Source organism: Patella vulgata, chromosome 5, assembly GCF_932274485.2.
Source record: "Patella vulgata chromosome 5, xgPatVulg1.2, whole genome shotgun sequence".
NCBI classification, from domain to species: domain Eukaryota; kingdom Metazoa; phylum Mollusca; class Gastropoda; family Patellidae; genus Patella; species Patella vulgata.
This window is the reverse complement of record NC_065883.2, coordinates 58,652,209-58,677,773: the sequence shown is the minus strand read 5'-3', so window position 1 is coordinate 58,677,773 and position 25,565 is coordinate 58,652,209. Positions and strand designations below refer to the sequence as shown.

The 25,565-nt window shown below is 32.3% G+C and overlaps 1 protein-coding gene across 2 annotated transcripts in view; it reads right to left on the bottom strand.

Annotated features, from left to right (window-relative positions):
- LOC126821393 (1-phosphatidylinositol 4,5-bisphosphate phosphodiesterase beta-1) overlaps positions 1–25,565 on the bottom strand; it is a 96,352-nt gene that overhangs the window by 38,414 nt on the left and 32,373 nt on the right. For both annotated transcript variants that reach the window (XM_056100952.1, XM_050549805.2), the window contains exons 2-3: positions 9,205–9,282; positions 8,847–8,915 (exon numbers count right to left, since the gene is read on the bottom strand). In XM_056100952.1, coding sequence (XP_055956927.1) covers positions 8,847–8,915; positions 9,205–9,282 — 147 coding nt within the window. The remainder of the gene's footprint in view (positions 1–8,846; positions 8,916–9,204; positions 9,283–25,565) is intronic.

The window sequence follows — 25,565 nt, the reverse complement described above, 5'->3', positions numbered from 1 at the left end:
TGACAGACAGAGAGAGAGAGAGAGAGAGAGAGAGAGAGAGAGAAAGAGAGAGAAATGGGGTTTAAAGTCCACTTGACACAAACTAGGTCATTTTGGGACTAACACATGGTTCAATTTCTTTTCAATAATTCGTAGGGGTTTTTAGTAGTGGGAGGAAACCGGAGGACCCAGAAAATATCCACGAGGTTGGCAGAGAAAGTACCTCATAGTACACTAGATGGCATAAGACCATCTTCATTAGCCCAGTCAGAGCAGAAAAGTAGGACGTTAGACCCAATTTCATTTAATTGTCATTTCTTTATTTCATTATTTATCTATCATTTATACTGGTTATAACAACATTTATTGTCAGTTTTTCCAAAAATTATCCCATGAATTTTACAGAAAAATTGACTAAACCAATAAAAACTCCCCTAAGCTTTTATTTCAGGTATTTTGAGTAAGCTACTTAATACCGAGATAGTCAAGCACATCACACCTCCAGGCATTTTTTTAATAAAATAGTCATACTTTGATATTTACTCTTTCAGTGCAATTACTTTTATCAGAGGAAAAAATCAAACTAAGATTAACACCACTAATAAACCGGTATTTACTGACCTAAAATAAAGACTCACAAAAGATGTTTTAGATAATGCTGCAATTACTTGCCTTAAAAAGCTTGGGAGATTTTGATTTTCACAAATCAATAGCAAAAAATCACTAAATTGGAGCAATGATGAGAAAAAGTTGATGATGTAAAGATTGGTTACCCAGCAACCTAATGTTTATGTTTTTTTGTTGTCGTTAACCTTCTCAAATCATAATATTATCTTAACTTTTATCCTGTATACTCACATTATAACATACTGAGATGCGATGACAACGCACCACTTTAATAAATGGAAGATTGTATATCTTGTATCAGATCATGATCAGAACATAGAATGATCAGTTCTCTAGGACATGAAAGATAGGGGGCCAACAATAGCTAAGTGGTCTGAGCATTCCACAAATATTGTTGCATATTTATTCATCATTCAAAAGGACATTAGTGCCACAGCCACTGGAGGCACTGCAACAAAAGTGGATAAGGTTCCCCAAAGCTGCCACTGCTTTTTATTTTATTTGGCCCTTTGACCTTTTCCCCTTGAACTTGTAATACAAGCAAATGCAGGCTATTTATGAAAGATACGACTATTCACTTCCATCGCCTCTCATAGGGTGATATCATTTCCTAACTCATTCAAGATGAGTATCACATCACTCAAAAATTCATTTTTCTATGAGTGTAGGAAACAAATGTAATCCAATCGCCCGCATTTGTTTTCATCCAGGCAACATGCTTGGGTGACTGAAATTAAATTTGCTGTGAAGAGTTCCACATTTAGCATGCCAGGAACAGTTCTGAGAACTGTTATTGTATAGCAATGCATATGGTGCAATTTCTTGAATTTTATTGCAATTAAGTGTAAATGTAGCTAATGGTTCATTATAAAGCTGTTTTGACATCAGATTTTCTTGTGTTTGTAAATGTCCTTCCTACAATCATGCTGAAAATCACATTTCAGCTGCATTATGTCTTGCCAGCAGAGGTTCTTTATCTGTGAACATACTCTCAAAGCATGTCATGTGTCCATGACTATTTATCATATCACAACCTGCATCCGTATTTGAATTTCAATATCCCCTACTTTTTTTGAAGAGTATATGTCAGTATATTAATCTAACATTGTTGGTTCAATAAATATGGATGAATAGTATTGGAACAGCCAGGCAGACAGAGAGATCTGGTAACTGCCACTGCCTAGTCATTTTGGATGCCACATAGAATAAACCTTTATTTCATTAATTCACTTCTCTGCAGTGTTCTTTTTCTTTGGCAGAACAAGACAAATGTGAGAGTAACACAACCCCTTTATCATCAGATGTGGGACAGGATGGGCACTCAAAGCACATGATTATGATATAGACATTATGTGATATCACAATTAATGCTTTGCATCCATGAAATTGAATCACAATGTCATTGTATTAATTCATAATAAAATTGACGTCAAACAAGGTGTTGAATTTCTCTGTTTAAAAAGCTCAATGTGTATGTATATACACCAAAATGACGATAGAGACCATGCGGGATGGGGGGGGGGGGATCAGTGGAGATACATTGTCTCAGGAACCTAGCAAACCCCCTCCTGCAAAAATTCCTGGATCCGCCCCTGATGGACTCTTTTTTTTTAATCTGATTGAATGAAAGCCGAGAGATTATCTACTGTTGATATTTTGGTTTTCTTCCCTTAATCAAACCAAAAATAATCAAACTAGATTGTTTTTAAAAAAATAATAAATATAACATGTATCTGAAAAATGCATGATGACAGAATCAAACTGATTCCAATCCATTTAGAACAAATGATTTTGTAAGTACATTTGATGTAAAGGTAATTGATTATATGTCAGGTAACGAGCGTGACTTATCATTGTTTTCTATTACAGAAAATGGTATGGTGTCGCCTGGCACACAAAATCAGTGCCAACTGTTGGGCGGTACCTAATAACATCATATTTATTTATAACCAATTATTGATCTAAATATTCATCAAAATATGATGATACTACATGTAATAAGCTTTTGGTGTGGCATTTTATAAATCTTATTAATAATTGATTCATCTGACATTCTATACCATTATTTTGTCAACTAAGAAAGGATTTGCTATATTTGAAAAGCTGCTTAGTTAGGTGATTAGCTTATAAATCTAGATATCTGGTTTCTATAAAGAATCCATTATCTCAATATTGTGCAGGTTCGGAGACTAGCATAAAATTGTTCACTTGGTTAAGCACATCTGAAAGAAATTGCGACTGGGAAAGAATATAGGTAAAATGCTGTTCCCATCAAATAATAAAAAGAAAAAAAAACAGTTCCAAAATTGGTTTCCATATTATGTATGCCTTTTTTGTATTAACAATATTGTCAAAAGCAATCTGTACATACGATATACATGTATAGATGGTTTGGATTTCTTACAACATTACAAAATTCTGTTTGTTTTCAGTTTTCGTTTCACATATTTCTATATGTCTAGTGTAAACCATATCCATTTTGTATGGAGCAAACTGCACTTCATTTCTTCTGACTGATTGCTATATATAAGTCTAGTCCTACACATCACTTTTTTTTTAAGATGTACATGACTGTCACCATGGAAGCAATTATTTCACAAGAGAATGTTCAATACACTTAATTAAGATTACAGACTTTTACAGCCACAGTGATAAACTAAATTGTTACGGTATGGCTTTTTCACTTCATATATATACTAGTGCTGGTACCGGTAATAAATAAATTATAATTCATTTATAATACACAGAGAGTCTACCTATTATAATTTTCTTGCTACAGACACTCAAAATTGGCATACGACAAACTGTTAAACATACCAGGCACCAAAAGAATTTTACAACCAGATTAAATTTTTAATAAAACAAAATAAAGGTAACAGACAGTTTTAATATTCCTTTATAAGTTTACATAATGAATTCCCATAGTATAGATAGGGCAAAACAAAAATGCAAATAAATTACAGTACTTGTCTTTCCTGAAACAAAATATGAATTAAGTCCTATTGATAATCGATCAATTCTAAAAGTCATGGCCATTTCAAGTTTATATGTGCTTGAACCGATTTCATATTGCCATCTTTATGTGTCTATATTTTGGGGGTACTTGAAAGGGCTTAATTACATAATAACAACACTGTTATATCAGTTTTTATATCAAAACTATATATATATTTTACTTTTGAGATATATATATGTAGATCTGGCTTGTCGTGCCTTTAAAACATAAAACTGGTTAATTAAAATTAAATCTCAACAGAAGTCTGAAAGATCAAGAAATCTTAATCATTAACAGGCATTGTTCACTGTCCTAACTCATGTTGTCAAAGAAAATTAGTTCTTGTCAACAATGTTAAAATTGCCTATAACTCTGTCTGATTAGCATAAACATCAACCACAATCTACTACACTACTTAGTCTCGGATTTCTAAAGGAGAGTATAAACAGGAGACACTGTGCGAAGAGATTATTATTCAACTGGCGCTTGACTGACAGAATTACCGCCATTGGAAAGATTACGATCATAAATATCAATATTAAAGAGCATTTGAGGGCAAACGACATCAATAAGTCCAATCAATGCTCACACCTTTACGACAGAGATTAGTCGCGACACTCACAAGGTGTTGGACTATCTATTAACTCGAATTATAGGTGAGAGGGAAATGAAATTAGCTGGTAAGAATTCATGAAACTTTCAGCTCAATTTACCCTAATCAATAATATCATTACAATTCACTTAAATTCTTGATGATAGTTTGCTTCGTGTATTCTGGTACTAAGTGGTTTTGTTAGTTCATCAAAGTGCAATTTTGTTTTCTTAATAATCATAAAGAAAAGAATGACTCCCCTCTATTTTTGTTCTTCAATCAAATGTGTAATATTTTATTCCAACCTACATTGCCACAAAAGTTACATATAGAAAAGTGTTTGTTTTGTTTTGTTTTCTCTGTTATCGGTCTTTTTATCTAAAATTCTAACTGTCAAGGAATCTTTTAGGTGTATCTTGTCTTTTGAGTTTCTATTTATTTACGTGTGGTACGGTTCTCCTACACTCACTATCAGGAATACTGGACTTACTATATTCCAAGAATGGCTAAGAATACTTGTGAATGGCAGTGTGGATGACAATTTGCTGACAGGTGACAGGGACCATCATGTGTCACTCAAGATGACTAGTTCGGGCCAATGCATAGAAAAAATACTGCACATGAGGTGATTGCAAATTCAGCAGCCATTTGAAACAGCAGTCAAAAACAATAATATACGACCACATTTCAATGTGGGCGTATAAAAAGGTAAAAGGGTCAAAAGTCATGGCTCCTACCAAACTTCAAAGATATCCATTTAGCCATTCTAATGAAGACATTTTTTTTTAAGATTATTTAAATTTGCCTCTTAAAGGTTTTCCTACTCAGCATCTTTATTGAAATTATCTCAATCAGAACCACCTTGGCAATGCACCTACCAAAATAAAATGAAATCAATCCAGGAGAAGGAGCCGGAAAATAGAATTGTTTACGGGAGGCTAACGGATGTAAATTGTTGAGACTGATAAAGTTTGATCATTTAGCTATGACTGTGACAAACACTGGTCATTGTATATCTATACAGGAACTAGGCTGGATAACTTGTTCTAAATAACATCCAAATTATGAAATTCTTCTACCAGTAAATACTACCACACTAGGATATCAAAATACCAGTATGTATAAATACTAATAAAGATTTCGCTCAATGATTTATTAAATGGTCTTAGTTTTTAAGTGTTTATATACTGAAATGCCTTCAATTTATCACAGACCAATGAAAATATAGTCTGCATATCACTGCCACTTTCTATAGATATAGATTGTGTTGAGATAAACAAAATTTAGCTACAAAGATAACATGATTAAAAACCACCCTACTTAAAATACCTCAATATCTAATCATTCTATCTATCAAGTCTTTAAAAAATCAATGAATTAACATCCGTGAAAATTCAAGTGAATAGTACTGGAGGCTATTCATTATATAAATCAAATATTGAGCATATAATATTGTGAAATCTAAACATATTCACATGTGGGTGTAGCTCTTCAAAATCCTTAAATAGAATTAAGAATTTCAATTTTTTAAAAAAGAAACAATACATTATTTTCATAATATTTTCCATGAAACTACCAAGTAGTAAATAGCCAATTTTAATATTCCAATGTGGAGTGATATACTTTTGATTATTTTGGGTCAAAAGAGTAAAATTAATGCTGTTGATCTGTGGAACAACCGTTGGCTGGTATTATCATCAACCAACTTAAACCAATTTCACGAACGAGAACAATTCCTACCAAAATCAGCAATTTTCCTTTTTAATGGGAAGAACACATATCTTAAGATGAAATAAATTTCTGAATAATCAAAGATATAAACAAAACTCAAAATCAAAAATAATCCACAATACAGGCTTACACACATAAATCATTATAAACACTAATCAAACTTTCAGGAAGGAAAATAAATTAATCTGTTTCAGAAAAATTGACACAAAATCATTACATGATGGTCTTTATGTTTAAAAACAAAAAGCAATTACAATTTACAAAAGGAATAAGATTTTGATAATAAAACTATTCCAAGAAATCAATAGATAGGCTTTTACATGTAACATTGTGAGCAAACCAATATTCACGATTTATGAGTTTTTTAAAAAAAATAATGATACTAGAATAACTTCCATAAAGTTTTTGCCAGGAACTATTGTCCCATTTAATTCATTTCTTGTTTACCTGTTATTTTACCTAGATATACATTTGACAATGGCTTGCAAGAACATTGTTGTATTTTCAATCTTTTTATATCTTTAATTATGCATTCTTTCCAGTAGTACAATATAAAACATTGCCAATAAAGTATTTGTAATCGATAATTGATTTTCCATTCTGATTTTAAAAATAGATTACTTATGCTCCCATATCCAAATTCAAATCAAACATTTTAGAAACATGGAATATCATGGAAATAGTCTGTGAAGAATTTATTTTTAGTAAAAGTGACAAAGGCTTTAATTAAAAAGGATGTGATCAACTCAGTGTAAATTACCTTCCCTAACACCACAGCAGTCATTAGACAAGTGAAAATAATTGATAATCAATGATCTGGTCTTTGATGGAATGGTCGTGACTATAATCAATGTGAACACAAAGATTTAATACCATACGTTGTCTTAATTATTTTAATTAACTTTAATCCAGAAAATAAAGTTGACTCTACAATTATCAATGTCATAGAAAATCGTCCTTTTAAGAATTTTTACACAATCCATTTATTTGCATATGTAATGCCAATATTGATTAGCTGCATTTACAATGGGCGACGATAAAATTTAAGAAATTTCACTGTTTACATTGTTGTACAATAACTGGAAGCGTTCCTAGAACACTAAATGTGGAACTCTTCACAGAAGAGTTAATTTCATTCCCCAAAGCATACTACACAGGTGAAAATAAATGCAGGCGATCGGATTACATTTGTTTGGTCCACTCGTTTTCATTTTCTAAATTGTTCCTGAAATGTCTCATCAAAAAAAAGACCAAATGAGAGGGAGAGAGAGAGATTTAACGTCCACTCGACACAAACAAGGTCATTTCGGGACTACCATATGGTTCTATTTTATTTCAATGATTTGCTTGTTTGTAGGGGTCTTTAACAGGGGGGGATAACCGGAGGACACAGAGAAAACCCATGAGGTTCTACATGTGACCCTGTCACTTGACTCACTGACAGACCTTATGATTTTATGCGAACTCATTAAACCACTTGACCAAACAAGAGGAGACAAAGCAAAGTCATTTCATTTATAAATAGCTTGTACTTCTCGTATGACAAAATCGCAAGAAAAAGGGTTGAATTAAATACTGAAGAATGAGCAAACAACCATTCTGAGAAGGGATAATTTTTACCATGCCGTTCTAAGAATGGCATAATGCTTACCATGCATCATTTTCAGAACGGTTAAGTGACCACCTCACTTAGCTGGTCCAGAACAAAATGTTTATGTTTGACTCCCTTACACTACTAAAAATTCAACCGTTCCTGGCACTCTTAAAAATGGTAATGTAAACATGGTTATATAAAAATCTGAATTTGTTCCTAAGGCCAGCTAGACATTTTATTCACTAAAACCAAACAATGGTTTTATTCTGGTAGGTTTCTAATTCCTATCATAAGAATGAAATCCAACCAATGAATAAAGTCTAATAGAGAGGATCAAGATAACAACCGCTACCCAACTGAGTGGTGAGTGTCATTGACATCAGACAAAACTGTGTTAAAAATACTCTGAATAGATAACATTGTTAGATTCACTATAGAAAAAGACATGATGCTAGCCACTCAACTTACAATCTTACAAAAAAATCCCTGTATCACTTCCTTAACTAAATTAAACATAGATCAATAAGTTATCTAAGCTAGATCATTATAAGATATCTAACTAAATAGCCCATATAATAATGAATATCTTATGCCCAAAGCAGCAGAACCTCAATAACGTACTGTACAGATTTTACGACAAAATCTTACACCATAGATCAATATCAGTGAAACTCATTGAAAACTTCCCCAACAAACCTTGCTAGTACCGATACCGAATATACCCAATTTATAAAAAGTTTCCCATTTAAAATAATTTTCAGCATTTTTGGAAATGTGAGCTCCAATTTAACAAAATCACAACAACTCGGTGGACTGCCACATGCCATGAAGTGTGCTACGAGTGAAATGTTTACCTGACAACAATGCTACAGTCTACTCTTATTCACTTGATTTCAAACTGTAAGGATTGAGAAAAAATATGGCAAGCAAGCCGAAACACCGGTACTGTAAAATCTTAATGGTGCTAAAATAAAGTGTTGAGAATTAGGTAGATCTGACATGTTAATTTGATAAGTGATGGGATGAACTTTTGTATGATTAAAATTCGTTTTAAGATATCAAGTTTTGTTTTTGGCTTAAACTGTCAACTAGACAGATATCCACTTCACAAAGAAACATTACTCATCAAACTTTCTTAAATGGTCATTTTTTTTAAATTTTTACCCAATAGAAAGAGGTCTTTAATACTGGAATGGGACATTGATGTGTGCATTACTGTAATAAAAGCGTAATAAAATTACACAATTTCTAACATCATTTTATCTGGTCATGTCCCTTTAAAATGTACATCATCTGGAAATAAAATACAAATCCTAAAATCAATTTACCTTGGGAATTTTAGCGTACTTTCCGGTTCTTGCATCTCGAATTAGGGAAATGTCCAAAGAGTCCATTTCCTGAAAGAAAATAAAGAATGATTGAAGTGAATATATATCCCTGTTATTTAAAGAGTTTCTGGGGGATAAAATGCACCATATTTCTATATTAATAGTTATATTTGCAGTAGTATGACATCCTGTCATATTTTTAATACCAGAAGTGAATACTGTATCTAAACTGGGAACAAATCTTTCTAATGTGGTCTTATTAAATCAGCTCTTCTTGTACAGAAAAGCTGTTGTCTCATGCTGGTGAATAAACCTTAAAGCCTTTGGCTGAAAGCATATTATATTGTTCGATCCTTACCTTATTCTGATCTTTCCAGAATAGGATGTGGCCTTTGGCATCCACCCGCAAGGACACAGGAATTCCCATAGTGCAACCCTGAAACAATAAAATATCAAATCATTAAAGGTGTTTAACAATTTCAGTTTGATAATACGACATAGACATATACGCCTTACACATGACCTAGATATATATATGTAGGCAAAAATCCAAAACAGCTAATATGATTAAGGACCTAATCTCTTTGATTTTGATCAAAACTAATATTGTCGATTTCATATGTTGATTTAGTTTTGTGAGATGACAATCTGTCTTCATTTAAAATTTTATGTCTATAGATAATTAAAAGGCAGTGTTGTCATATAACTGGTTTTGTGTCCCACTGTCGACACAGTAACTCTGAGATGAATCTAAAATCTGCAAAAAAGCTGACCATTCCTTAAAGATACATTATGGGAGATTAGATAAAGAGCTGGCAGCTCTCACTATAATAGTTAACCCACATTTTGCAAGAGATGGATGGAAAACAACCTAAAAACAAAAACGATTTTTTGTACAATCAGGGGTCATAATCCAGAAAGTGATGGTCTGCAATGCGCAAATATCAATAGGGACTGAGATTTTTGGAATATAAAGATATGTTTTAAGTTTCATCAAAATCGGATAAAATTTGTGACCTCTAGAGGTTCCATAACCTTTGTATTACACAACCTTCATTATGGTGAAATGGTGATATATCCTAACAGTTTTTAAAATCGGAAAAAGAATCCACAAGCTAAAAATGCGATTTTTTGACCAATCAGGGGCCATAATGCAGGAAGTTACATTTGGATATGTGTGATTAGCAAAACGAACCAAGATATTTATGATAAAAACTTATATTTAAAGTTTCATTCAAATCGGATAGAGGCCGTGGCCTCTAGAGGGTCCACAACATTGATATACCATTATGTCCATCAGTTTTTGTCCGATTTTCTCGAAATCCGAACTCAACCATCATTAGTGTATAACTGTGGTATATTTACACGTTTTTTTTTTAAATTGCATAAAAATTGTGACCTCTAGAGAATCCACAAGCTAAAAATGTGATTTTTCGACCAATCAGGGGCCATAATGCAGGAAGTTACATTCGGATATATGTGATTAGCAAAAGAAACCAAGATCTTTATGATAAAAACATATATTTAAAGTTTCATTCAAATCGGATAAAAATTGTGGCCTCTAGAGGGTTCACAACCTTGATATACCATATTTTACACTATTTGCGTACAAGGGGCAGTCATTTTGTCTGGCAGTTTTGGTCCAATTTTCATAAAATTCGAACTCAAACCTCATTAGGGTGTAACGGTGATATACTAAAACAGTTTTTGAAATCGGATAAAAATTGTGACCTCTAGAGGGTGCAAAAGCTAAAAACGCAATTTTTCGTACAATCAGGGGCCATAATTCAGGAAGTGACGATCTGATATGCACGAATATCGAAAGGAAACAAGATCTTTGGGTTATAAACATGCATTTTAAGTTTCATTAAAATCGGATCAAAATTGTGACCTCCACAAAAGCTAAAAACATGATTTTTCGTACAATCAGGAGCCATAATCCATGAAGTTATGGTTCGATACATGCCAATATCGAAAGGAAACGAGATCTTTGGGAGATAGACCTATATTTCAAGTTTCGTTAAAATCGGATAAAAAATGTGACCTGTAGAATGTCCACAAACAAATTGTGGACAGATGGATGGACGTCCGGACGGACAGGGGCGGCTACAATATACGTCCACATGAAAATGTGGCCGTATAAAAACTATATAATATAATGGGAATTTCCTGAAAATTTCAGTCAAATTGATCCACTCTGAACCGAGATCATCATTACTAAAGTCGGTACAATAAAAAACATAGTCTCGATTATCCATTTCATGATTAAACCATGAATGAAAGTTTAGCAGCAAATCGGATATTAATCCAATAAATATCGCAGTCTAGCATTGACATCGAGAGTTGATTATGGTCTGGATAAGTTAATTAATGTCTAATTAATAATTTAGATAACATTTCAGGCCTAAAAAAAGACCTGCAATAAGCAGATTTAGCTCTTGCATAATGTATGTATAATCTTTAAAACAAAAATCTTCACTATCAGAATAAAACTTCTGATGAGCCCAATTCAATACTATATTTTGACCTAAATCAAAGAGGTTTATCTCCTTCAGTAGTATAAGTTATTAGACTACATACTTCTCATAGTTTTATATGAGAAACTAGAAACACATTAGTCTACATTTGAAAACAAATGTATTTGAGTAATTTATTCAGGTGAGTGTAATTTGGTGTGTGAATACTGTAGGTACTGTATGATATAAAACACTTGCTACATTTGTATAAGAATTGTAGGAGAGATGTATTTAGATTCCTTGTAAACACTCTTCTTTCACATGTTTCTAATAATAGGTAAATATTAGGTATATATAGCCCAATAGTTGTAATTTCTCATCTATAGTGTTTACCACCAGTTATCATCTTATTATCTGGATGTCATCATAAAGATATTTTATTGGCTTGAAGACTACACACGTGTTAATACAAATTTGTTCAAAATGTTTATGTGCGATTTAATTCTATTTAATTATGTTGCAACAAAAATGGTTGGTCTGTTTTAGCATATTAATATCATCAGTTTAGTGAATATGTTTAGTGAAACTTGGCAAAGATAGCATCTATATTACTACATAAAAACATCCATTTATGTTTGACCATACCAAACTATGGGAAATTGATATCATAGACAATCACAGCAATTTATTGGTGAGTTCAACTAAGTGGGTATTTATACAATATTGTTAAAGCAGGCGAAATAAGTAATAATATTTTTCAAGAAAACTTATTGGTCTGTTAAGACTTTATTTAACAAGCAGGTCATAGATATTTGAGGTAAGCACCTGTCTATAGTTCCATGTGTGCTATTAAAGGTATACTCACAATAGACATTAATCTCATAAGGTCTTTTTTGCTTTCTTTTTATTTTCACTTACTAGTTTCAATGTTTAACGTTTCATCAACGACTTAATTATTTCTGTAATTTTCAGACAAATGAGACACATCAGTAAACATCAAACACCCTAACAGCAGGATCTTAACTCAAAATATTCCAGAGTCCTCAATTAATACGCATTTCCTAGTGTATAAGACAGACGTGTACCATTTCCTGAATGAGCCATAACATTTCTTTTTTTTAATTTTTGATTTTTGGGGTAAGACAGGATTCTATGAAGAGACATATTTGATTAATATGTTGTGGATTCTGATTACCTAGGTAACTGTTAATAGTTCCGTGATGCCAATGTATGATTATGGCAAGTCTTAATTAATCAAAGTTATGTTAGGGATTTGTCTAGAAGAGACAGTGTAGCAGAAATTGTGCTTCTTTACTAGTTAACTATTTTGTTAATATTGCATGTCATATTTTAAAAGGTGTATTGTTTGAAATAGACAAGAATGGTTCTAAAAGCACATATAAATGTAATATGAATGTATGTCAACTGATTTATAATCAATTTTCAAAATAAAAAATTGTAATTTCTAATCAATTATGTTCGGTGAAATATGTGAACAGTTTCTTAAATTATTATTTTGTCATTTGTGAATCAGCCTTTACTAATTACTTCCACATTCTGTTGTAGGATATGTTTTTATTTCTTCATTACAAAATGGCACCCGAAACCATAGGGTACACAGCTCGTGTACTGACTATAAAATGTTAATTGTGTCTTAAATATTGGATATTAGAATCCTATATAGTTTCACAGCAAGATAAAAACATGAATATTGATTGAAATTGATCAATATTGAATTCTATTTCATGTTTTTAACTTCAAATATTACAGTATTTGAGTTAGAGACTTAGTGCCTTTAATGCCGCATTTGATTCATGTCATGTTTTCGAAACTTATAGCTGACTATACACTTGAGCATTTACAAACCCTTTCTTTATCAATACAATACATTAGCTGTTTTAAACAGAACCCATCTGTTAAATGGTGAACCATAAATTGACGTTCGAAACGAAATTTTTACATCAAGATTTGCAAGTCAGAAATTCATGATTTAAAAAAGTATGAGATCAAAAGCAGTTTAAGACATTTATAAATCGTATACATCAGAAAATAAATTGTTCTTTACTTGTATACTCTTGTACTATGTCTTAAACATAGGGAAATAAGTAGTTCTTTACAAGCGAACAACTTTTTTTAAGATACTACTTATAAAATAATTAATAGAATTCTTTAATCTTTTGTTTGTTTTCTTAATTTTTGTTGTGAAATTCCTTCTGTGTGTTACAAGTAGTGGTTTAAAGATTTATATCTAAAGAATAAATGCAAACATTGCCCCAGGTCAGTCGATGTATAATAAATAAATTGTATCTATAGCTTCAATAACAAGAGTGGACATTCACAATCACAATTATCTACTCATAAATTTAGTCAATAATACAAGTATTGTTTCCACTCAGGACAAAAGCTAGCTTTCAGGTAGCTTCAAGCCAGGTCTGAGTGTTTCCACTCGAAAGATTGCAGAACTGTTAGTGTTTGTGCCATAAAATGGTTTAACAATTGTCTTGGGGTCAGAATTACTCAAAATTAAGTCCAAGCTACCTTTAAAATTGTCAGTAGAAATGTTCCGACCCGTCTGTCATCTTGTTCGGTATGTACGCTTTTTTGTATTACATGATAACTATTTAGTCCTGATTACCTTGTGAATTGAGGATTTACAAGATGACTGACTTTATGAGGCTCTTTTTGGTTCTGGAATGAGATATTTCAGTGCACACGCCAAGTCATTCATCAACGAAGGCAGGTAAAATCTATGTCAAATCCGGGTCCAACTAAGCTTTTACAGTGGAAACAGCATTATGAAATGAAATGAGGTTTAAGGTCCTACTTTTTTGCAGAAACACCATTATAATATTTTAAAATAGTAAATGGCTGTCAGGTTAAATAATTGTTTGATGGAAAATCTCCACTTTGTTTCTTTTTTTATCAAAAATAAAAGATCTCTGCCTGTCAGAAAAAACTAAAATTGCAATTTGCCGTGACTTGAGTATAGTTATACCTCTGTAATGTTAAAATTAAATTGTAATTTGTATGTAAAACTTTAGACAAATCTACCAAAACATCATTAATATGAATATTTGATCGGTTAATTTGAATATTAATTACATTTATTTTCTTTGTGAAATCTCTTTAAATAATTTTAAAAATGTGTCATATTTTCTGCTCTGTCATAATTTTGGTGACTCCAGTCTGCTTGTTTTTTCTAAACTGAATATTTATTGTAATGTAGATTAGATCTTTAAATAAACCTAACAAACCTTTAAATCACAGATATCCATACAGTTGACATGTTTTTAAATAGATTAAGGATTAGAGGTTGAATGAGCCATCTGAAATCTATGACTCTTTATTTCAATAATATAAATATTAAAGAGGCATTACCACTGCAGATGAATACAGAAGTACTCTGTTACTGACTTTGAATTCATCCATTAATTCAATGGATTCTTGTTTAATTAACTTTCTAAAAATAAAAACTTTTGTGGGAGAAATTGATTTTTGTAGTTACAGTTGGGCTTACAGTGATTAGTATCGCATTAACATTTTAGTTTAGCTGAGATAATACAAAGGAATATACATCTGATCAAAACGTGTAAATTCATTGAACTTTCAATTGATATAACTTGAGAAACCAAACTCATTGAACAATATTAGAGATTTATACGCAACATGTGTCTGGTTTAAAAAAAAAATCAGATAAATAGAAAAGACTCTCTCCTTTGACAATGTCATTCAAGGACATCCAAGTCATCTCTCTCACTCTCTCAATGATAAGAGACTGCTTCACAATCGACTATATGAAACAATCAATAGAGGAAGGCACCATTTTTGGTATTAAACAATCTTTATGGATGTTTTGAAGAAACATTTACTTTTCAGATTTATATAATAGCTATTGCTAAATTGTCAAACTGTATGGCACTGATAGAATTCAATCACTTGAATCATAGAGTTTAAGGGAAGTGGCGTAGCGCTAAAAAGAATTGAAGGAACATATATTTCGCAAGTATTACTGAGATGGTGGGGGCATATTGGGCAACAGTTCCTTATGATAACTCAAGATTATGGACGATCGATAAGTGTTTTATCAGTTTCTAAACTGTCTAATGTGATGTATTTAAAAGCAGTATAATAGAAAAGGTCCATCTATAATCATACTATATAGATCATTACACATTTCCATTAATAAATCAAAGAAAAAAATATAATTGTTATCCATTCATTGCTATGTTCAGTCTTGTTAGGCATGCACCACTGGCCCTGCAGCCACCAACATCCGAGCCCCCCACCCCACCCAAACCCATAACAATTGTGTGAATGTGAATGTAGACATTATTAAAAATATATCTTAACATAAAAATAAGTTTTGTAGATCAAACCGATGACTTAATTATCCTTAATGAGGGCGTCACACTGTCCTGAGCCAAACTTACTTTATTGTGTGATCATCTGGTGTCAATTTCGGGAGAGCATCTTCCAGCGTCAGTCCTAGGCAACTCTACAGAGCCATCGTGTGGCTTTCGTGTGTCCTGTGGGTATAAACTACTATACAAAAGTCACATCTTCGTATTAATTTGGTGTGTGGTTTGGGTGCCATCGCGTGACCTTCAGTAGGCATTGCACTTGTTTCGACTGGTGATTGGCTGTTGAACAAGTTTGAGGCCATCTTCGTGCAAAATTCAAACTTCCATTTTAATATGGCCATCCAGTGTCAATTTCAGAACAGTTTGACGCCAGCATAAAGGAAAATGTCTTTAAGTAGGAATATTATAATTTTATATTTCCTGGCCATTAAAAATATATTTTAAGATAAAAACAAGTTAGTGGGTCAAACGGATGATTGGATAATTAGAGAATGCATATATCATCTAGTCACCATATTGTATCTCTCATAACCACTGCTCTTAATAACACATCACAATAAATTTCATTATAACCGTTATTGATGTTCATGCAATATAGAGGAGTCTTATTTAACATGGCCAGACTCGGCAAATCAGTACTAATCAATCAGAAAATCAATATGTCAAGCTGGCTGTCTTCATCAATCAATTAAGCCATTCTTTGAAGAAAGCTATTACAGTATAAATATATATACATATATAGCCATCCAATTACGACATGCTTTCTTCATCTGAAAAAATTCCAAAAGAAGCAGCACCTCTTGAATTTCACCTAGCACTTAATGTTAAAAAAAAACACAAGTTATAATGGAAAGTAAAAGACTGTTTTTACACTCTCCTATATTCTAATGCCTTTTTAAAAGAGAATTATTAAGAATCAAGAATGGCCCCGCTTAATGTCAAAAAAAACCCCACAAGTTATAATGGAAAGTAAAAGACTGTTTTTACACTCTCCTATAATTCTAATGCCTTTTTAAAAGAGAATTATTAAGAACCAAGAATGGCCTCAAGTCAATATGGCCATATCATGCTGGTGTGGTTGTCTTCAACATCTGATATTTATCATTCTGATTAAAACACAGATCCTATTTCGTTTGTTTTTTTTATAGTTCAAAATTTCATTTTATTGTCTTTACTATATTAGGATTTGGAAGAGTTGTTATATAACCCACATTCTGGTTAATGTGAGGGATTAGCTAATGAAACAGTCTGTTGACATGTGATGCACGGAACTATCAATGCTGATTGGTTAATAAATGTCTGATGTCATAGGTCAAAAGCCACTAGTATGACCCCTGATGTGACCTCCCTCTACAATTGGTCAGATCTTCATGTCGTACAGGCCATCGGAAGTATAAAAATAGAAATGAAATATAGATATGTATTTCAATCCGATTGGATATTTATCGATACACTGAAACAAAATTTAAATTTGGAGACATTTCTTTCAATTACCATTCTTTGAAAATGTACATACATGTATTTCCTTTAAGATTAATAAAGCTATTTATATAGTACAACTGACAGTTACATTTTACATGTTAGATCATTTGACCCCCCCCCCCACCCTCACCCTCCAGAATAAGGAGTACAAAATAAGTAATAAATATCACAGGCATGCTGTTAATAAAAAAAAGTTTAAGTATACAATTCAAATTTCAGAATGTAAAGAAATAAGCCTAGTTTGTTCTGTAGAGATCGTTAGATTTGCTTAAAGTGATTACGTAACTCATTAAGTTAAGGAGTTTCAGTGTTCAATAGTGTCTCAATAATTACTACTATCACAGGGGCAAGTATATTTTGTTGACATGGTTATCCTGGCACTATGGAATATCAAGGACTTGGGAGGACATTTCGCCATTTACATCTATAGGAAAGTAGAAAAGTATCAGTTGTCATGCAATTTGAAAATCAGTTGGGTCTGACTAATATGAGTCCTGTTTCTAACTCAATGAACCTTGTTTGATCACAGTGGTTTGTGTACTCAAGAGTCTGCCAGAAATGACAACATCTGATAAACATATATAACTTGTGTATCTAAATTGGTGACTAGTTGCAAAATAACCAATTTAAATGTCAATACAATTTGTTATAATTGGAACAATTTATGATATGAATAATATGTAGATGTGGGCATGATGGCTAGAGGAGAGATGAGGTTATGTCCATGAACAATATGAACACAAATGTCATCTACATGCATAATTCATTTCTAAATACCAAAACTCTTTCCACCTTTATTTCAAAGAGTCTGGCTCACTAACCAGGAGGTCCTGAGTTCAATTCCCTTGTGGGTGGTGCCCAGGTCCTTGCAATGAACAGTGTCTAGTCATTTGGACGGGACAAAAAAACAAGATCCTGTGTACACGCTGGTATGCACATAAAAGAACCTGTGATGGTTTGAATTCGAAACAAGAGTAGGCCATAGTGCCAGTATCCTGGCAAAATTTTCATCCTTGCATTAGTCCCCTTGGTACAGAATATTTGATCACCATTTCAATTCATTTTGTTACTAATAAAACCAAGTCTGCATTATAAGATAACAAAGAAAAGAAATTCTTGTGAGTGAAATAGGGTTTAACAAACCGGGCTAATGAAGACAGAGAGAGAGAGAGAGAGAGAGAGAGAAAAATGGTGTTTAACGTCCACTCGACACAAACTAGGTCATTTCGGGACTAACATATGGTTTAATTTTATTTACATAATTCGCTTGCACGTAGGGGTCTTTAGCAGTGGGAGGACAGGAGGACCCGGAGAAAACCCACGAGGTTGGACAGGCGACCCTACTCATTGTCACGTACAACCGGGGATTCGAAACCATGCCAGTCGACTCAATGACAGATTTTATGATACAGCGCGTGCACGCTAACCATTCAGCCATACAACCCCCCCTAATGAAGACAGAGAATATCTAACAAAGTATCACGTGTATGTTGAAGTATTAATTATTCTTGTGCTTTCATTAAAGACTATAGATGTACGATAAACCTACATGTATGCAGTTTTTCATTAACATGACAGGAAAATGGTAGTGATCGTAATTAGCCTCAAGACAAATACTGTAATTAGTAAAACTGTAGGAAGAAAACTTCCTCAAAGCTAACTAATGATATTGATAACCTTCGCAAACCTATCTAACAATTGCATACATATTTTCACATATCACTCAAGGTAAGTGTCCAGTATTTTGATGTTGGGCTTCTATTTGAGAAGAAAGATACATAAAGAAGAAGACAGTACTTTAACATTTTAAATCTTAAATGTTTCTAGGGAGAAATAAAAATGTTTTTAATTGTTTCTATGGAGAACATAAAAAATGTTTTTATTTTATTTTTTTGTTTCTAGGGAGGAATTAAAATGGTTTTTGTTCTGTTGATTACAGCAAACCGACAATTCGGTATAAGTGTACAACAATCAGAAGAGACAGAAATTAAACAAGTTCTTTATTACAAATAAAACCATGAGCATTATGTTACTATCTTAGCATGTGCATTAATCATAAAACAACAACGCTCTTGCTAATATATAATGGTGACTCAATCTAATTAAAATATAGATCTATATTTCGTGTCGTTTTTTATATTTTCGATGGCCTACACTACATGTAGATCTAACAAGTTATAGTGGGAGTTCAGGTTCTATGACGTCAGGTACCAAGCAAGCGACATTTGACCCGATTACGTCAGTCATTTGATTAACCAATTAGCGACCGCCATGTATTTTTTATCTACTTTTGCTTTGTTTTGATTTCTATTGCCGCTAATGTCTACCCAGAGTTCCACGCAAAAATGGTCAAACGCTCGATTCAACAGCCCATTTGATTGGCTGATGACCCCTCATTTAAAGCAGAACACAAGTTAAATAACAACGCTTCCAGATCCAAGTGTAGTAAAGACAAGTAAAATCGAAATTTTGAACTATAAAAACAAAACGAAATTGGATCTGTGTTTTAATCAGATTGATGCCGACTATGTTAAAATTTATAAAAGTTTCCCTTGAATGAACTTCAAGGCTTGAAACATACAAAAAGATATCATTATATTGTTTTGGGTCACAATTATAATTTTCTTTATAATTTTTCCAATCAATTCTTATGTCATAAGGGTCAAGACTATAGATTTAAATGCCTATATTATTATGTGATGTATTATTCTATAATAGTATCATTGGTATTATTATCTGTTGGTTTTTTTTTTGATTTTAAGTTATTTTCTTCTTTCCACCCTCCACCTACGTCTTTGACTTGACCGCAGGGCTTTGTTGACCTTATATGGAAAATATATATTAGGCGCCATTTAATACTGGCGATCAAATTCTAGTACCAGACAGCTGTAAATAATACAAAAACATTACTCAAACAGTTCTACGAATAGCTTTTGTTTAAAATATAGTGTACTTATTGCAAGCAGCAGGAGGATTTAAAATTAAATTGATATAATCAAATTTAGATATTCTGGGCTGCACATATTACTCCTAGGTCTTTATAGGAGTAAAAAAAAACAGAGTACCTCTGCTACTGATAACAGATTAAATAATAGACTGTTATAAGAATTGGTGAAAAAAGAAGTCCAAGTGACGCAAGTAATGATTTAATTCTATCAAATAACATGTTTACCCACAGGCTAAATGTGTTCGTACATGACCCCTTATGCCCCATACTGTTAAGTTAACCTATAGTTAATGTTATCCAAGTTAGAATCCTTAATAATAGGCTTCAATCTCGAAAACGTCTTGTAAAAGACAAAGAACAGCAAATACAGAGCTAGCAGTTTAATTTCCATTCATGAAGCATGGCAGTTTGAGCTAATAAGTGTTTATTACTTCAGATTCATTCCCCGCTCTATTACAGGCTTCTGTAGGCTTAAAGATAAAATAATACCAATATAATCCCAACATCAATTTATTCATTTGTTCATTCAGTGAGGATAACGCATTTGTACGTGTATGCTGTGAATTAGGTTGCTTTAAAATAAAGCTGTAATATAAAAAGAATTTATCAATTTTAATATTAAAAGTGATTTTTCCTCAATGAGCATTACGTGACTTAACCAGCGATTGCAGGCAAGATACGCCCACATTTTGCAAGAGATGTACACGATTTTTTGTACAATCAGGGGCCATAATCAAGTTACGTTCCGATATAGAACCGAGATATTTTGGATATAAACATATATTTTAAGTTTCATCAAGATCGGATAAAAGGTCAACAAACTTAGTATTACATACTTTTACACTATTTGCGTAGAAGTAGAAAGCATTTTGTCAAGCAGTTTCGGTTCGATTTTCTCAAGATTTTAACTCAACCATCATTAGTTTGTAACGATAATATATTTAAATGTTTTATTTTTTAAATCAGATAAAAATTGTGACCTCTAGAGGTTCCACAAGCTAAAAAAACATGATTTTTTGTACAATTCAGGACCATAATCCAGGAAGTTACAGTGTGATATGCACACCAAGATCTTTGGGTTATAAACACACATTTCAAGTTTCATCAAAATGAAACAAAAATTGTGACCCCTAGAGGGTCCACAAACTTGGTATTACATACTTTTAGACTATTTGTGTAGAAGGATCGGCCATTTTGTCAGATACTTACGACATTTGAACTTAACCTTCACTGAGGTGTAACGGTGCTATATTTAAATGTTGTTTTTTTTTAAATTGAATACAAATTGTGACTTCTAGTGGGTCCACAAGCTAAGAACGTGAGTTTTCGAACAATCAAGGGCCATAATCCAGGAAGTTGCGGTCCGATATGCCAATTTCGAAAGGAACCAAGATCTTTGGGAGATATACCTATATTTCAAGTTCCATCAAAATTGAATAAAAATTGTGACTTCTAGAAGGTCCACAACCTTGGTATTACATACTTTTAGACTATCTGTGTACAATGACCAGTCATTTTGTCCAACAGTTTCGGTTGGATTTTTTATGAAATTCGAACTCAAACTTCATTGAGGTGTAACAGTAACAGTAATTTTTAAAATTAAATCCAAATTGTGACTTCTAGAGGGTCCACAACCTAAAAAAAACGCGATTTTTCGAACAATCAGGCCATAATCCAAGAAGTTATGTTCCAATATGCGTGATTAGCGAAAGGAACCGAGACCTTTGTGATATAAACATAAAGTTTCAACGTTTTCACCGCGATAGCGGCTCTGCAGGCATTTATTACACAATATGTCAATTAACTATATATATATATAGAGGGAGACAGCAAAGATGTCACAGGATGGTGCTCAACCGCAGAAGTAATAACTCCATCTTTGTCACACCAAGACTTTGTGACAGGAGCATTAACACTGCGTAAAATTGATATTTGACTCTTCTGATTCCTTCTGATGACTAACTGAACAATAACAACAAGGAAAATAAAAACCTTCAGAAACCTGACTATTGAAGCATTTACAACTTCTTTGGGAAGCAGAAAAACATCCTCTTATCATTTCCCACTACATCTACAGTTAAATCAAATGTCTGAATCAGCCCACATTTCTCAAATTAAAATAAATCTTTGTTAAACACAGCTAGGTCATTGATAGATTTTCAATTATCTTTAATGTTACATGTACATGTAAATATATAGTTGAGAAATTATTCTATAAACATTTAGTCCAATGTACACCTACAAACAGTAGGCCTATAATAAAAATTGGAGATCCCTGTATTATCTCAACTCTTGTTTAAAACAAGCTAAAAGCCTGCTACAGACAGTCTGTGAAGGACATGTGGGTAATTAAGAGAATGATAAACTAACTTTAATACAATCAAGTGTTCTCCAGTAGAGAATTACTGATTTGAATAAACCACTAGACACTTGTTCACTTCCAACAATAATAAACTGACAGTAGAAACCATATTGACTGGTTTTAAAGTAGAAATCAGCAAGGGTCATCAGTCAGTATTCATTTTCCAGCTAAAGTGTGAAATAGACCATAATGTCAGCTACATTTAATCGTTGAAGATTTCCTACCTCAGATCCTATTTATCTCAACCAATGAAATAAAATATTTGTATGGTTTCACTATGTATCAACAATGATTGTTTGTCACTTTGACCGGTTTGGTTGGGATTGTTAATGATTCTACCTACCCCTCCCCACCGCACCACCTACCCTCTCTGTGGGAATTTTGAGTACTATGAAACAATAACCTGACACATATTAGGAAATGAAAGAAATTGAGTTTAAGGCCACACCAATATGATTTTCTGTTCTTCAGGTTTTTGATAAATAAATAGCCACTTAAATCACATTAAAGATGTTCTGTTTAAAATTTCAAAACTTTTGGAACTAAAAGCTTTTGACCAGCACAACCAAGTACTTCTGGTTTTTAAATAAAAATGTTTTTTCCGAAGAAATAAGAAGGACAAGTGCATGCATGACCAAGGGCCTTGAAAAGAGTCTCTGTTTGTTTGGATGGATGGGTAAGGAAATCTGAGGTTCTGAGTATACTATTGGAAAATCGAAATGAAAATGTCTTTTAGATGTTTTGATTTTGAAAATGTTAACAAATGTTCCAAGTTTTGCCAAAGAAAATCTTTTCAGTATAATTTTATCTCAATAAACTAAATACAGGAAAGAACATACCATAGAAAATACCTTGAACATCATGTTGTTTTTATACCTGACAAGGTAAAACGTTAGAATAATTACCATAGAACTAATAGATTGGGTGTGGTACAGTGTAATGTGTGATAATACATCAGACATATAAACCAAAATTAAATATCACGAAATCTTCACATAAATATCTATATCCTATTGTGAAAGCAACAATTCTTTTAAAAATTTCACTCCTGCACATCTATACTTTATTTACCTACATTGTCAGTGAATGCAATTGAGGACAATGATCTGGGAGAAAGTTGGGGTTTTTTTTCCATAAAACTTGGCAGGATTGTAAGTAACCCTATTGAAATTTGGGATTTTTATACATGTACCTTTGCTTTATACATCAATGTCATTTAATCATGCGAGTACAGGATAGTTTTATATATGGTATATTATAATTTACTAATAATTAGATATAAATAAACCTGAGAAAAGACCAAGTCTATGGAATTTTTATTTCTCTTAATATATAGTTATTAATCATTGAAGGGTAGCATTTCTGAATACATACAGTACATGTATAACATACATGTACACACAAATATATACAAGTTAGAGTTAACATTATTCATGGGAAAATTTAGTCCGCAATTGATTGTATTTGATCAAGTATGACTACATGTACATACTGATTGCTTCGTATCAAAATATTGACAATCTTACACCCCCTTTACCAAAATAAGTATCGTATAATAACTTCTAGTATAGTAGTCTGGTAAAAACTCACGAATATCATTCTAAATTTACATCAAGTACAGAAATGATATAATTTCCATAATACGATAAATAAATTTAACTTCAACCTGTAGGCAAACAAATCGCAGATGCAGTTGGTTTGGGGGAGCGGGGGCGGATAGTCTTGATCTTTCAGAAATAAATCAAATGTATTGAGGAGTCATTCCAAACCCTTGCCGGCACAGTGAGAAGGCTTTTTGGCTACTATAATAGATGCGCCCCACCCCTGTTCGAATTACAATTTATGTCTACTGCATATTAAATTTTTTAATACAACTTCTATTTCAATACATGCATCCACCGAGTCCACCCCTGTACAAGTTCTAGTATACATACTTTAATCTAATTTTAAGGAGTTTTTTTTTTAAACTCCTAATAACAAATCTAAACATTTAAAGCACTATCTTCAGCGGTGTCAGAAATGTTTAAAGGCTCAATACCACTCTTGTTGTAACTGAATAATATGTCCCAATCTTTATTCTGGTCAACAAATTGTACTATTTTAGAATATTTCAATTAATTGATGATACAAATTTCATCTTAACACACTTTATTTAAAAATTTTGAAAAATTCAACATAATGGTTTGAAACTCTAACGTAAACCTTTTCAAATGAAACTTTGATTTAAAAATATTTTCGAACTCTCTGGACAAGTAAAATAGGATGTAATGGATAATTTACACAACAGGTAGGACACTAAAACATCTAGTACTTAAGATAAGAGATATTATTTATTTTCTGGAGCTTTCAAGCCAGCAAGAGTGTTATCGTCCCTTTAATGATTGAGTTTAACGATCACATTGCTTGATCAAATAATTCCTTATTAAATAAGTAATAAGTATTGGTAATATTTATTATGATACCTAGTAGTAGTGTTAATTGATTTGTCCTATTGATTAAGTAAAGAAACAAACAAAAGACTAATTACATTAGTAAACATGAGCTACATGTAAACTATATTGTGATGTTCTATACACTAAGAAAATCAAAGTTTGAACAGATAGGATTGCAAAAATCCTTTATTCTTTGATGATATAAACAATGATCATACATACAAAAAAAAACTAAAGCGGTTTAATATTTTTCAATGTACCCACAAAGAGCTAAAAAAATATTTTTCATCTGTCATACTATATCAAGACAGGCCAAAAGTGTGCTGAAACTAGTGTAATAATTCTTTGTTTCCTTTTTAAATGGAAAGTCAACACACGAATTGTTATGTTTTCTGTGTCAAATTATGGTTAATAAAAAATTACAACAATCTATCAATTACTGTACTGTGTAAATATTTTTATATATAAAAAAAAAGTATGAATGACAATTCTTAGTTTCCTACTTCAAAGGAAAATCAACACAAGCCTTGTTAGATTGAACTATGTTTTATGTGTCAAATTGTAACTGGTTGATAAAAGTTATGACAACCAATTACTGTGTAAAAATATTTAATGAAAAAGTATGAATGACAAACTCGACTATGATAATTCACTGCAAGCTAGTTGATTGGTCAATAGA